The 15697-nt window shown below is 47.3% G+C and overlaps 1 protein-coding gene across 1 annotated transcript in view; it reads left to right on the top strand.

Annotated features, from left to right (window-relative positions):
* LOC149345529 (beta-hexosaminidase subunit alpha-like) overlaps window positions 1-15697 on the top strand; it is a 161726-nt gene that overhangs the window by 75300 nt on the left and 70729 nt on the right. Inside the window, exons 7-8 of the mRNA XM_089586106.1 lie at window positions 212-298; window positions 14012-14084. Of these exons, the coding sequence (XP_089442232.1) occupies window positions 212-298; window positions 14012-14084 (160 nt within the window). The remainder of the gene's footprint in view (window positions 1-211; window positions 299-14011; window positions 14085-15697) is intronic.

Here is a 15697-nt window from a genome sequence, read left to right as displayed (position 1 = left end):
ATTCTTATTTAAAGGCGCCCAAAAGCGCCTACGCGTGTGTCTAGTGTCATCTTCTAGGTTGCCTTTTTTTTTTGCCGCCTTGTACCAACACCGCTATCCTCTCTTGTCTTGTACTCTAGGTATCTCTCTGGCCTGCAGATCTGTTGTTGAATTGAAAGGAGGAGAGATTAACGAACGAGGAACACATTGCTTCCATGTGTTATTTCCGCAGGATGTCGAACCCGAACGTCACCAGCTTCATGCGAAAAATGGGCATCCCCATGCGCTTCGATAAGCTGGAAGAGTACTACATCCAGAGGTAGGTACCAATTTTTTGCGTTTGTTCTGTTTTACAGGAGCAGCGCGCAACAGCAACATCAACTGTGGTTAAGTTCACTTCTCAGAAGGGGATAGCGCAAACACAGGACAAACAGAGGAACGTGCAACACAGCGCCTGTGTTCTACGTTCCTCTCTTTGGCCTGTGTTCGCGCTATTCCTTTCTGAGTAATGTTAAACCAACTAGCCTGCAATAACACCCTCGTAAGCACATAGCATGACGTTCCTATCCTCTGAACCAACGTAGCAGGCCGCGGAGGAGACCGTTGGCAAACAGTTGTCCCATCTGCGCAACGCGTTTCCTTCCGTGGTGTTGTGCCTCCCCTACGCTCTGGCTTACCCATGCTGACGGAAACAATGTAACAGCGCTCTTTTCGTAGCTGTGTCCAATACGAGATCAGCAATCTTGCGGCGGCAATGTCATTTCTATTTTGTGCTAAGTCCAGCGAACAACTCTCCGCCCTCTTCACTGCCGGCGAGTTTAGCTGTGCACACAGTTGATAAGCTGGCCTATGCTGGACACGACAAACCGAGTGTCTTCCGCGCACCTTCTCCTCCTCCAGAAGGCGTTTAGGTCTTTTCTCACGCTTTTCTCAGTTGACATGGTCCTCTCACGTGTTCACGTGGCATTGTTCTCTTTGGTAGCGAGGGCTGTAATAGCTTTGGCAGCTGGCCTGAGGCAGGTATTGCGAGAAACAACTTTAACTCGTTTGATTTGAAGCAGCGCAAGGCCGAAAGCCAAAGAAGAGAGCAGAGAAAGAAACGGACGACACAGCGCTGTGTCGTCCATCAGCGCTGTGTCGTCCGTTTCTTTCTCTGCTCTACTCTCTTCTTTGGCTTTCGGCCTTGCGCTGCTTGAAATCAAACAATGAATAACCAACTCGCCCATCAGCTTGTGCTTTCAAACTTTAACTCGTACGCGCGAGTCGCACTTCTCGTCACAGCATCGGACAGATAAAGTAGGCGAGACACAGCTGATTAGAAAAAAAAATATGATATTAATATAGGAAAGGTATATCGGGTATCAAATATCGGGTTTAGAAGGCCGGAAAGGGCGCCTTAAGACGGCATCACTCAGGCGCCGCTCACTCACATTAGGCGGGGCTTCCCGCCCCTCCGAAGGGACTTCTTACTCCTCCGGGCGGCCATCGCGTGCTATGTCCGAACCAAAGGTTGGATGCCTATCCCCTCACGCCCTCATCACACTCACTGATTTCAGTCCATGTCGGGGAATGTCCTACACCAAGGAGTCGCTGGAGTCGTTTTCGTCCCTCTCCCGGCTCATTTAATTTCATTTGAATTCAATTCAAATGAATTGAATTTCATTTATTCTACCCTCAAGGCCCGAGGGCATTGAAGAGGGGAGTTGTATACAGTGGGTGAGTACAGGGCGGTTCATTTCTAATTATAGAATGGAAGCTAAGGCGGAACAAAAAAGCTGATGGTCGATGATGGAGGCTGTACTTCCGGGAAGGTGGTTCCAGTCCTTTGCTGCTCGTGGAAGGAAAGACTCAGCTGCGAATTTTGTTTTAAAGAAAGGAATGCCGATTTTATGCGCATGATCAACTCGTGATGAAACATATGACGGAGGAAGTATAAGATCGCGGTCCCGTCTGGGTTATGATACATTATTTTATGAATTAAGCAAAGGCGAGCGTGCTTTCGACGGCTAGCAAGAGATGGTAACTGTAATGTATTCTTCAAAGAGGTTGCGCTAGCGGTACGGTTATAGTTCTGAAGGATGAAACGTGCCGAGTTATTCTGAATTATTTCGAGGGAACTGATCAGGTTTTCCGTGAAGGGATCCCAAATGGACGCAGCATATTCCAATTTACTACGAATGAGAGATTAATAGAGGAGAAGTTTGAAGGAGGTGGGGGCAGAGAAAAAGTTACGGCGAAGGTAGCCGAGGGCACGGTTGGCGTTGTTAATCATTGAATTGATGTGAAAAGACCAAGTTAGATGACTTGTTATGTGAACGCCTAAATAGCGGTATGAAGACACTTGTTCCAGTTCGATGTTATCTAGATGATAAGAAGTGGGGTGTGTAGAAATGCGTGACACACGTAGTACTTTACATTTGGTTTTATTTAGTTCCATTTACCACGTTTTACACCACTCACGAATTCCATCAATACCTTTTTGCAAAAGAGTGTTGTTAGAGTCGTTAATTTCAGGAAATATTACGCAGTCATCTGCAAATAAATGAATGTGGGAGGTAACGGAATTAGGGAGGTCATTAATATATATCAGGAACAAAAGGGGCCCAAGGACGGACTATAACAAAACTTCGTCCTGGGATAGTTGGCGGGACATAGTTGAACCTTGGTTCAGCGCAAAAGACGAATACAAAGAAAGGAAACGACACACACGGAGCGCTCCGTGTGTGGCGTTTCCTTTTTTTGTGTTCGTCTTTTGCGCTGAACCAAGTTCCAACAAGGACGGACCCCTGTGGGACCCCAGAATGCACGGAAGTCAATGGAGAACAAATGTTATTAGCCATTACAAACTGTGTTCTATTACAAAGGAAATATTCTAACCATGCTAAAACATTCGGGAGAAGATTTAGCTTGCTAAGTTTAAAAAGTAGTAGTTTGTGACTAACCTTTTCGAAAGCTTTGACGAAATCTAGAAAGATACAGTCCGCGCATGAACGACGATCCAGAATAGCGTGAAGTTTGTGCGTGAAGGTAAGTAACTGCGTCTCGCACGAGAATGATTTGCGAAAGCCGTGTTGAGCGTCAGTGAAGGAGTTAGATTCGAGAAAGGTAACTAAGTTAGTGTATAGAATGTGCTCAAAAATTTTGCATGGTATGCTGGTTAGTGATATTGGGCGGTAATTAAGAGGGGAATTACTACTACCTGACTTGTGCAACGGAAACACCTTCCCGATCGTCCAGTCCGCTGGAAGCACTGACGTCTCAAGTGACTGCTGGAAAATTTTGGAAAGGATGATTGAGGAATAAAGTTCGGTACTCTTCAGGAACATCGCGTTAATTAAATCTGTTCCAGGGCTTGTATAGGTTTTAAGATTTTCTATTAATTTTTCTATACCTAGGGGCTCGATGAATATTGCATCCATCATTGAGAATTGGCAGTCCTCCACTGTAGGAAACGTGACGTTGGAAGAAAGAAGAAAATTGCGACAAAATGTTTCATTTAGATTTTTAGGACATTCAGTATCAGCGATAGTTGAACCGTTTTCATCTAACAATTTAATTGAATGATTTCTATTGGGATTAATGGCACGCCAAATTTTTTTGGGATCATTTGTGAGCATGTTATGCAGTGTGGGCTGTAGAAATGAGCTTTTGCGTTTTCCATTGCCGATACATACACGCTATTTGCCGCTTGATAAGCTTCCCATTTAAAAACGGAGTTACATTTTTTGCGTTTCGGTAAAATCGTTTTTTTCTGTTACAAAGCCTTCTTATGAGAGCGTTGTACCACAGTGCATTTTTATGGGTTGCAATGGTGCGTAGGTGGATATATATTTCCGTTAGTTCGTTAACCTTAGCAACGAAAATGTTCCAGTTCACCTGCCCCTCCCGGCTATCAAAAGCTGTTAATAATGCATCGAGAAATAAAGATAGTTCTTCGTTGACAGCCTGAAAGTCAGCTCTGCTATAATCACGGATACGCTTGACTTTCTTGTCAGAGTTATTGGAAGGAATGCAGAAATTAAACGAGACTAGGAAGTGGTCACTTATGCCGGGCATGCAGGTCAAGTCTGAAACGAGATCAGAATGGGATGTTAACACTAAGTCTAATATGTTAGCAGTGGCGTCTGATAGACGGGTTGGTTGTGATACTAGCTGAGAGAGAAAAAAGAGTGAATATAGGTTCAAGAACTCATTGCCTTGCGACGATGGGGATGTTTTAGGAGTTATTTCCGAAGACCATGTCAGCTCAGGAAAGTTAAAATCGCCTAACAAAGTAATGGGTGCTGCAGGGTGCCGCGTAACAACAAAGTCAAGCACATCATGCAATTCTAACGCGAACGTGGAAGGATAATTGGAAGGTCGATAACATACACCAAACACGTATTTTTGATGGTTTAGTTCTACGCAGGCCCAAATTGATTCTAGGTTAGTTTGCACAGGAATGTGAGAGGACTGTTGTTTTTGATATAGCAAGCAAGACACCACCGCCTGGTCGCTGAGTGCGATCGCGTCGGTAAACTGAAAAGCGCTAAGGACGAGTTGGGCTCGCTGAGGACGAGTTGGACTCCGGCGCAAGCTGGTATGCCACCGTGGATGCCCCTGTAAGTCTTTGCGCAACGCCGGCAGCTTTTCCACGCTCCCCGTTTGTTTCGCGAAGGCGCCGAGTCGACGTCAGCTTCACGATCCTGCCAGCGCACTGAGGACTTTGGATGTGCTTAAAGCGACGGGTGTTCAGTGCAGCTTCTTTCCGCAAACCGCTTGCTTGCCCTGGACGCCGCGAAGTTGAGACGCGCACGACGGGAATGGAGGCGTCGATACTACAGAAGGAACCACCTCTACAGCGGAAGGCAGACCCGAGGGGGCCACCGCAGTATCACTTGTGGACGCGCATGCAGCAACAACAGGCTCGGCTCGACCAGCCGCAGTCTTGTCGAACGCCACATCATCATTGCTGGCCGTTCTTTACGCCTCTGCGCCAAAATATGAATGCGGCAGCACACTTGGCGTGGGGCCCTCCGGAGGGTCCATTTATGACTCCTCTCGGTTCGTGGTCGACCATCGGGCGCTGTGGGTGTGAGGGGCGGAAAGGCACCTGAGGAGCGGGGTAGAGGACACGCCACATTCGAGTGGTCATCGCCCCAGCGCCGGCAGGGCACTGCACAGCCTTCACTCTGGTAGCTGCGGACACCGCAGCGCCTGCAGAACGGCGGCGAGCATTGCGACCGAAATTGGCCCCAGGAGCACGCCGCCTGGAAACGCGTGCATTCCTCGGTAGTCAAGCGTCACATCATCATCAGCGACGAGCAGGTAGTTGGGACTGGTCGCGCGGCAGACATCTATACGCGCGCATACCGCGTCCGTGGCACCGTGTGTTAGCACGACGTCACTTGCCCTGACCAGGAAAGAAACCATGTATCTTCGAAACAGTTTGCCACTTCTTGATTAATTTGAGCTCTTTGTAACCCAGTGTGCGCATGTGCCACTGAAGTGTTTTTAAGTACCTGTTTGTTCTAGTAAACCTTCAGTTGATGTTTAGCGCTCGTCCTGTCTCCTTCTCTGTCTTTGTCCTAGTTTTATGCGCTAGTCTTTTAATTAACAATTAACCCCAACTCCCGTGCGAGAGCCCACCTAGAACGCCAGGAAGGATTTGCCATGTTGGCTGAGGACCTGGGCGAGCGTTTCTTTGGTGAGGTGGGGCGGCAGGAATCGGCAGGCCATAGCGGTGACTTGAGGCCCACAAACACAGCGGGATTGCGCTCGCTGCCAATGACGCATGTGCTGTGTGCGATAAATCTGTAGAATCAATAGAACACATCATACTAGAATGTGATGGCATACGTCCGGATGTCGATGCCAGTACAGTCACTCTCTCTGATGCCCTTGGGTTTAGAGATAACAATGACCATGTAAATAAATCTGCGGTGGATGTTAGGAGAAAGCCATGGAAAGGTTGGTGTCTCGAAAGCAGAGAGGTGACATATGGTTATATGTTGTGGATTATAATTAATTAAAAGACTAGCGCATAAAACTAGGACAAAGACAGAGAAGGAGACAGGACGAGCGCTAAACGAGCGCTTTAGCGCTCGTCCTGTCTCCTTCTCTGTCTTTGTCCTAGTTTTATGCGCTAGTCTTTTAATTAACTATGTCAAACCAACTAGCCCAGCTTTCCGCTTTGAGTGGATTATAAACGTGTTTAAAGAAAATGGCGAATATTAAGGCCAATTTATAAAACAGTGAATAAAAAAGATTAAAAGTTAGAACCGGCTCAACTGTGCCGAACCGAGTTTTACGTAACGAAATCTACGTAACCATTATAAACATAGTTTTTCTTTGGCACATCCTTTGCTGTTTCCTAATTCCCTCCACCACGTCACAGCCGCTTATTCGTCTTCATTGAGTGGCGTGATGAAGGAAAAGACTGATCTATTGTCGGGCCTATGCCAAAGACCTTGATGGTCTTATCTTACTAGAGCGTGACGAAGGGTACGTGGATGATTGCGCGCGTAGACGCTCTTGAGAGCAAACACGATAGTTTGCATAGGCACACACGGCACACACACACTGCCAAGCGGGTTATCGGTAAACTGTTGGTGGAAATGTCTCGCAGAGGTGGCACTTTAACTTAAACAAATCGCGTGAATCGTATTTGTGTGCGCAACGATGTCCATCAACCACTCAGAGTCGATGGAAGAAGTAGTAGTGACCGATGTGTCGCCGGTGCCTTGCCTTCGTCGCTTCTCCGCGTCTCTGCACCGTCTATTGGCAAGGCGATCTTCTCGTTCTTCTGGGGTTTCCACTGCTCGTTTAGCCTTGCCAGTCTCATTTTTTTTCCTGTGAGCCCGCTCAAGGCGAGCAATGTGTGCCGGATAATCAGAAGCGGCTTGCCACAATGCTCGAAGGTGTAGTTCACTATGCGTGCTCTCCTCAGCGCGCTCTCCTCCATAAGCGTATAAGTCAAGCGCACCGCTCTGGCTATATTGACCGTACACGTGACGCCACAACTTTGAATTGAATCACGTGACACAAAGCGATTACCATGTGGCTTTCTTACTGCCTCTGCCGACAGCTTGCATGATCAAAATGCAATGTCAAAGATGAAAATCAAAGGCCAAGAAGAAAGTTCAAGGTGAAAGGCCAAGGTCAAAGTGCATGCTCAAAGGTAGTCCACTAAGTGGACCAGACATGGTAATGTTTTTGTGCATGCCTAAAAATTAACATGCAGAAAACCAAAGTAATGTTCCACAGTCTAGCAAGGGAACAGCAGTTCGCAATTGGTAGCGAGGTAATGGAAGTAATAATAGAATATGTCTACTTGGGGCAAGTAGTGACCGCTGACGCGGACCATGCGAGGCAAATAACTAGAAGAATAAGAATCAGGTGGAGCGCATATATCAGGTTCTCTAAGATGATGAATTGCAGTCTACCAATATCCCTCAAGAGAAAAGTATACAGCAGCTTTATCTTACCGGTACTCACCTAAGTGGCAGAAATGTGGAGCTAACGAAGAGTGTTCAGCTTAAGTTAAGAACAATGCAGCGAGCTATGGAGAGAAAAATGACAGATGTAACATAAAGTGATCGCAAACAGGCGGAGTGAGTGAGGCAACAAACATGGGTTAATGGAATCCTAGTCGAAATCAAGACGAAGAAATGGGCTTGGACAGCGGATGTAATGCAAAGGCAAGATAGTGGCAGGTCCTTAATTGTAACGGATTGGATGGATGGAAACAACTTTATTACACAAAAAAAAAAACTTCCAGGGTGGTCCCCTACTGGTCCAGGAGTCCACGGGCTTGTGCTTCACGCAAAGCCTGATCCACTAGCCATTTCTGGCCGGCGGAATAGGTACAGAAGGCAAGCGTAGCAGAGGGCGGCAGAAAGTTAGCTGAGCGGATGAGATTAGGAAGTTCCCGGGGATACGGTGGCCGCAACTGGCAAAGGACAGCGTTAAAGAGACATGCGAGAGCCGTTCCCTGTAGTGGGCGTAGTCAGGATGATGATGATAATGATGATGATAACAAAACAAGCCATGTGTTATGTCAGTCTAGTTTTAAGGTCATTCGAAAGGCTTCCAGCGCCTCGCTACCAACTGCGAACTGCTGTTCCCTTGCTAGGTTGTTGAACATTACTTTGGTTTTCTGCATGTTTATTTTTAGCCCCATCTTTCTGCTCTGCCTGTCTAACTCATTGATCATGCTTCGTAGCTCTTGTCCTGAGTGGCTTAGCCAAGCAATGTCATCAGCGAATCGCTAATTACTCAGGCATTCTCCATTAACTTTTATCATCAACTCTTCCCATTTCAGGCCCCGGAATACCTCCTGTAAGCAGGCGGTGAATAGCATTGGAGAGATCGCGTCTCCCTGCCTGACCCCTTTCTGTTTAACAGTACCTTTTGCTGGGCTAGTTGGTGTGACATTGTGTTCAGAAAAGAAAAAACAGCGCTAAATTTTACATAGACCACAAAGAAAGACGGACAGGACGGGCGCTGACTCCAACTAAGTTTATTGAAAGCCACATGTAGCATATATATAGCCCGAAGAAGGTGAACGCATGCGCATTTCCCACATGGCAACAACACCCACACACACAAGTACGATAACTTGTCATAATCGCGTATTTTTTAGCAATCTGTGTTCACTTCCTCGTAGGGAAATAGAAGTGGTGCTGACGCACATGCCACCCCTCTCTTTGATAAAAAAGGCTTCTGCCAGTTCGCGAGCTAATCTATCTTTACTTCTGGTTAGAATTTTAATCTCTTCAAGTCGTGGTGCACAGTGCTTTTTATTTCCATCAATGCAAGAGCGGCAATGGGCGGGAAGGTTTTCGAACGAATCCGATGCGTTCCCTAAGGACCTTCTGTGTTCCCCGGCACGCTCGTTGACGCAGCGTCCGGTCTGACCTACGTACACTTTGCCACATGTAAGGGGGATCTCGTAGACCACTCCCGTGGCACACCTTACGTACGGCTTTGAGTGCTTCTTCCCACACCCAGATGTGGCTTTCGCACCGCTGCTGATCTTGGGGCACATCTTTGCCAATTTGCAGGGGGCGGAAAAGACCAAGGGGACTCCGTACTTGTTGCCAACTCGTTTTAAATTGTGGGACACCTTGTGCATATACGGTATCACCACTGGTCTGGCTTCACCGAAAGGTTCTTTCCTCCGTTTCCCCTTTGGCTTGCCCTTAAGCTTCTGCAGCAATGCCTCGGTTACGGCAGTCAAGACGTGGTCAGGGAACCCTGCTTTACGCAGTCTGTTCACCTCGCCCTCGAAGCTCTCCCGCATCATGTGAGAGCACGACTTGAGGAGTGCTGATTCCATAGAAAGGGTGGCGATAGCCCTCTTGACAGTTTTGGATTGAGCCGAATCATACGGTAAAAAATCTTTCTTGGCCCTGGGCAGGTAGCGCCAGCAAACACTTCCGTCCCCCAGCTTAATATTAAGGTCCAAAAACTGGAGGCGGTCCTGTTCAGGAAGCTCAAATGTGAAAGAGAGCCCCTTCCCATGTTGTCCGAACATTTCTAAAATCTTTGTGGCAGTCTCCTCATAGCGGCCTGTGTCATGTCTCTTTAAGATCACTAAAAAATCATCAACATATCTAAAAATCTTTAGGACAGTTCCGTCGTCAGTTAGTGAAGCCAAAATGTTGTCAATGGATGCGAGAAAAATGTTACATAAAACTGGCGCGACACATGAACCGATGCAAATGCCCTGGCGTTGTAGGAACCGCCGGTTGTCAAACTGGATGAAGGTGGACTTAATATAAAACTCTAAAAGAGACATAAAGTTATCAACACTCACCCCTGCCTTATTTTGGAATGCAATAGTGCCGCTTGCCTCAATACATTGTCGAACAGCAATGAACAGGTCGCTATGGGGCACAGAGTAAAAGAGATCTACAACATCTATAGAGAAGGCGTAACCAACCTCCTTTTCCTTCTCCAACGCGCCCACTACATCTAAAGAATTTTTCGTGAAAAAAGGATCAGAAACGTGCAAATCCCTCAGGTTCTTAAGCAAAAAGCGGCTGATGTGTTGCTGCCAAGTACCTTTCTCACTAACTATGGCCCTAAACGGTGCATCTGGTTTATGGGTCTTAACAGCAAAGAAGATTGACAGATAATTCACGGAAGAGTTCAAAACACCTCTTGCCAGGCTCTGCAGCTCCATGGATTTGCACAGGTCAACAGCCTTGCCCTTGATCCTGGTGGCGGACGGCTTGAGTTCCACAAAGTTCTTCGATATTGCTTGACAGGCTTTCTCATTGTAGAGACCCGAAGGCATGAGAACAAAGTTCCCTTCTTTGTCCGCCTGCAGCAGGGACAGGCCATTATCCTTGCAATATGCGATCACCTTGTCAGTCAAGGCTTTCCCTCTCGGAGCGGGAAGTGTTTGCTGGCGCTACCTGCCCAGGGCCAAGAAAGATTTTTTACCGTATGATTCGGCTCAATCCAAAACTGTCAAGAGGGCTATCGCCACCCTTTCTATGGAATCAGCACTCCTCAAGTCGTGCTCTCACATGATGCGGGAGAGCTTCGAGGGCGAGGTGAACAGACTGCGTAAAGCAGGGTTCCCTGACCACGTCTTGACTGCCGTAACCGAGGCATTGCTGCAGAAGCTTAAGGGCAAGCCAAAGGGGAAACGGAGGAAAGAACCTTTCGGTGAAGCCAGACCAGTGGTGATACCGTATATGCACAAGGTGTCCCACAATTTAAAACGAGTTGGCAACAAGTACGGAGTCCCCTTGGTCTTTTCCGCCCCCTGCAAATTGGCAAAGATGTGCCCCAAGATCAGCAGCGGTGCGAAAGCCACATCTGGGTGTGGGAAGAAGCACTCAAAGCCGTACGTAAGGTGTGCCACGGGAGTGGTCTACGAGATCCCCCTTACATGTGGCAAAGTGTACGTAGGTCAGACCGGACGCTGCGTCAACGAGCGTGCCGGGGAACACAGAAGGTCCTTAGGGAACGCATCGGATTCGTTCGAAAACCTTCCCGCCCATTGCCGCTCTTGCATTGATGGAAATAAAAAGCACTGTGCACCACGACTTGAAGAGATTAAAATTCTAACCAGAAGTAAAGATAGATTAGCTCGCGAACTGGCAGAAGCCTTTTTTATCAAAGAGAGGGGTGGCATGTGCGTCAGCACCACTTCTATTTCCCTACGAGGAAGTGAACACAGATTGCTAAAAAATACGCGATTATGACAAGTTATCGTACTTGTGTGTGTGGGTGTTGTTGCCATGTGGGAAATGCGCATGCGTTCACCTTCTTCGGGCTATATATATGCTACATGTGGCTTTCAATAAACTTAGTTGGAGTCAGCGCCCGTCCTGTCCGTCTTTCTTTGTGGTCTATGTAAAATTTAGCGCTGTTTTTTCTTTTCTGAACCCCTTTCTGTATTGGAATTTTATTTCTGACTTTATGGAGAACTATTGTAGCTGTACAATCGTTATAAATATCTTCCAATATTTTCACATAGCACTCTTCTACACGCTGATTCCGCAATGCCTGCATGACAGCTGAGGTTTCCACTGAGTCAATTGCTTTCTCGTAATCAATGAAGGCTATATATAGGGGTTGTTTATATTCTGCGCATTTCTCTATCACCTGATTGATAGTCTGAATGTGATCTATTGTCGAGTATCCTTTACGAAAGCCTGCCTGATAATTTGGTTGACTAAAGTCCAAGGTTGTCCTGACTCTATTAGCGATTACCTTAGTAAATACCTTGTAGGCAACGGACAATAAGCTGATTGGTCTGTAATTCTTCAAATCCTTGACGTCTCCTTTCTTATGAATTAAGATAATGTTAGCGTTCTTCCAAGCTTCAGGTATTCTCGAGGTCACAAGGCTGTATACAGGGTGGCTAGTTTTTGTAGCGCAATCTCTCCTCCGTCCTTCAACAAATGTGCTGTTACTTGATCCTCACCAGCTGCTTTCCCTCTTTGCATTGCTCCTAAGGCTTTCTTTACTTCCTCCTTCGTTACTGGCAGGATGTCCCATTGTTGTGCTCGACTGCCTCCCTCAGTAACTTGACGATTACATTCTCTACTGTATAGATTTGTGTAGAACTCTTCGGCAACTTTAATTATGTTATCCATATTGCTAATAACATTGCCCGCTTTGTCTTTTAGCGCATACACCTGGTTTTTACCTATTCCCAGTTTTCTCTTCACGGATTTTAGGCTACCTCCATTCCTTAGAGCATGCTCGATTTTCTCCATGTTAAACTTTCTTATGTCAGCTACCTTGCGCTTATTTATTAACTTCGGGAGCTCTGCTAGTTCTATCCTCTCTTTGGGGTTAGACGTCCTCATGCTTTGGCGTTTCTTAATCAGATCTTTAGTCTCATAGCTTGCTAGTATTTTGACGAACCATCCTACCACCTACTTATGCGGCGCACTCTGTAATTATAGCTGTGAGATTGTCATTCATTGTTTCCACATTACGGTCGTCTTCTTCAGTTAAAGCGAAAAATCTGTTCTGCAACGATATCCTGACTTCCTGTACCTTCCCTCTTAATGCTAACTCGTTAATAGCGTTCCGCTTCACTAGCTTCCTCCGTTCCCTCTTCAAATCTAAGCTAATACCAGACCTTACCATTCTGTGGTCGCTACAACGGACCTTACCGAGGACCTCCACATCCTCTACGATGCCAGTTTGAGCGCACAGTATGAAGTCTTTTTCATTTTTAGTGTCACCATTGGGGCTCTTCCACGTCCACTTCCTGCTTGCTCGTTTGCGGAAGAAGGTATTCATAATCCGTAAATTATTTCCATCTGCGAACTCTACTAATAACTCTCCCCTACTATTCCTAGAACCCATGCCATAGTCACCTACCGCCTGGTCTCCAGCCTGCTTTTTACCTACCTTCGCATTAAAGTGGCCCATCAGTACAGTGTACTGTGATTTTACTTTGGTTATTGCCGATTCCACATCGTCATAGAAGCTTTCAACTATCTGGTCATCATGGCTTGACGTAGGCGCGTAGGCCTGCCCCACCTTCAGCTAGTACCTCTTATTAAGCCCAATTACGAAAGCTGCCACTCTCTCGTTAATACTATAAAACTCGTCGATGTTGCCAGCTATATCCTGATTTATGAGGAATCCCATACCTAGTTCTCGCCTATCTGCTAATCCATGATAGCAGAGTACGTGCCCGCCCTTTAGTACTGTATACGCCTCATCTGTCCTCCTAACCTCACTGAGCCCTATGACACCTCTTTTAATACCGGCTTATTTCTCCAACAGCACTGCTAGGCTAGCCTCACTTGATAAGGTTCTTGCGTTAAACGTTGCCAAGTTCAGTTTCCAATGGCGGTCTGATGAACATGGACACCAGCGCATCTGTCCGCAGAGGTAAGGGGGGGCGCACACTTCGTAGCCCGCGGGCGCCCCACTCAAAGCACACCTACTTAAACCTGCTGGTTACATACTGAGATATCCTGCAACATACGGGCTAGGCAGGAGGGAATATGCCCCACCGGACGACAAAGAACAAGAAATAACACTGAGAAGAGTAGAAAAAAGCACACACTCATGCCCAGCAGGAGTTCACGCAATCTACCCAGAAGACTATGAGCTACAATGTACAGGCGGGCTCTTACCACATTATATGGTCCATTACGGATGGATAGAAAGAACCAACTGGCACAAGTTGCACTCAAACATCTGTCAAGTACCACGGGCTCTCTTCTATGTAGCCAAGCAAGGCCAAATGAAGCGACCTCATGCGTCTTTCTCATCTCCGTGTCGACTTGCCAAGACAACCAACAATTAAGAAGGATAAATGAACGGGCTCAGAACCGAAAGTTCAGCAGTAGCATAGGTGCGGCTCTTGTGCGAGCTAGGCAAAGACATCTGGTGCGCACATTGGGCTGGTATTTGTGTCTCATCGCGCTGTGATAGCTGCAACCATGATGTGAAACTCTCGCGGCTTCTGTGCCACAAGGGAGCTGGAAACAGCGGGAAGGTGAACCTCAGCTCGCTTCCCTGTTACATGGCCGGCCTAACTGAATGCGTCTCACGTTCGCAGGTTGCTGGAAATAATCCACAGGCTGCGCAAGAGCTACATGGTGTGGCAGGAGGTGTTCGACAACAGGGTTCAGGTGAGTGAAACATAGCGAAACCCGTCGCGGGTCAGAGCAAAACACGGGGTGGACATTTGGTACAGCGGTGTGTTCCGCTCAGCGCGACCCGCTGCTGTTGCATCTGTCTGGACGGTATATACTACCAGCAAGAGTACTGGGGGAGAGAAACCAGCAGACCAGGACGCGGGCACAACGCTTCATATTTGGCAACTTTCTACATCTTCAGAATCTTTCAGAGCAGGCTGCCTTCTGGCTCCAGCGTCTTCCATGTGAATTCATTCTCTTTTCTACGATTCTGCTGGTTTCTCTCCCGAGTACCTATGCGCTAACTGGACCAACAAGATGCGCTTCTACAATTATCGGTAAGAGCTTCCCTTAGCCAGGGGAAGGTCAGTACTAGCGGAGGGTAATTTCACTTCGAAAGCGTGAAGATTCTTTCTTCGGAAAGGTTAATCAACCTTGCTGGCGTTTGCTCTCAATGAGCCAATATGCTGGTGTTTTTGGGTTGCCACCTACGGTTTCTTGTTCGCGGTTCATTCGTTGCCGATGATACCTTGCGAGGCGTGTGCGCATCTGGCGAAAATTCAGCGCAAGCAAAGATAATGGCTCTTTCTGCAATGGCGTCGTTTTTGTGCGGTGTCTCTTTTATTTACAAAAAAAAATGGTGAAATTTCTCGCCACGTAAGCGCAGTTAAATTTTCTTTGGCTGCAATCTTTCCGTCCCTGGACGAACATATTCCCTGAAGCGAAAAGACGAAAATCGCGTCCAACTTAAGCGGCTGCGATAAGCGCACACTTCGGCAGCAGCCACAAAACATGCGCGAGGGTTGTCGGCGGCTTCAACGTCCTTCGTAACTTCTACAAAGGAAAAAATGAGTACGTCGGAGTGAGCACTCTGTTTTCCCGCAGTTCGAACTTCGCTTTGTAGACTTTGCACTCCTGGCAGGCCGCTGTGTGCGTCACAAAATCCGTGTTGCTTGCCGCGATCACCTACGTCACATTTAGTGGCGCCTGCCGAAAACAATCATGTCCTGCTGCCATTGTGGAGCGCAGAGGGCAGGAGGGAGGGGATTCGAGTGGACCACTTGTTTAAGGCCTACGCACGATCGTTTTCGAGGCCCATTCTCACGCGTAGTTGAGACTGCGCATGCATATAGGAATGGGGCGGAAGGTACGAACGGTCAGGTTTTTTTGGCGCGACGATTTCGGCGTTCTGATAAGCGCATTCGGCACTGCCGCCCGTCAGTGATGTGCGGCGGTACAGGCATGTGTCGTAGCAAAATACGCATATATCATACGGTAGAATTATCCGCATTTATTGCAGCTCACTCGACGTACCAGTTGCAACAGCGTTGTTTAGCTGTCAGATATGTGGTCAACAGTAACACCGTGAACGGATGTGACGGCATTGCGTTTGGCGCGGGCGGCCCTGACGAATTCACGATGCTTTTCCCAACACCTCAGGCGCTAGCTTGAACTTCTGAAAGAATGTCGCCGGAGCACCCTTTTTTATTTATTTACAAACACTGCAGGCAGCAATGCTGCCGAAGCAGGAGAGGGTTACATATGCTGTAGTAACTATTCAGCAAAACTTTATTCACTGGTAGAATCAACAGTAAATGAAGACAAAC

This window comes from Amblyomma mixtum, chromosome 4 (assembly GCF_055824585.1).
Source record: "Amblyomma mixtum isolate Tamu chromosome 4, ASM5582458v1, whole genome shotgun sequence".
Lineage (NCBI taxonomy): Eukaryota > Metazoa > Arthropoda > Arachnida > Ixodida > Ixodidae > Amblyomma > Amblyomma mixtum.
This window is presented reverse-complemented; position numbering and strand designations above follow the sequence as displayed.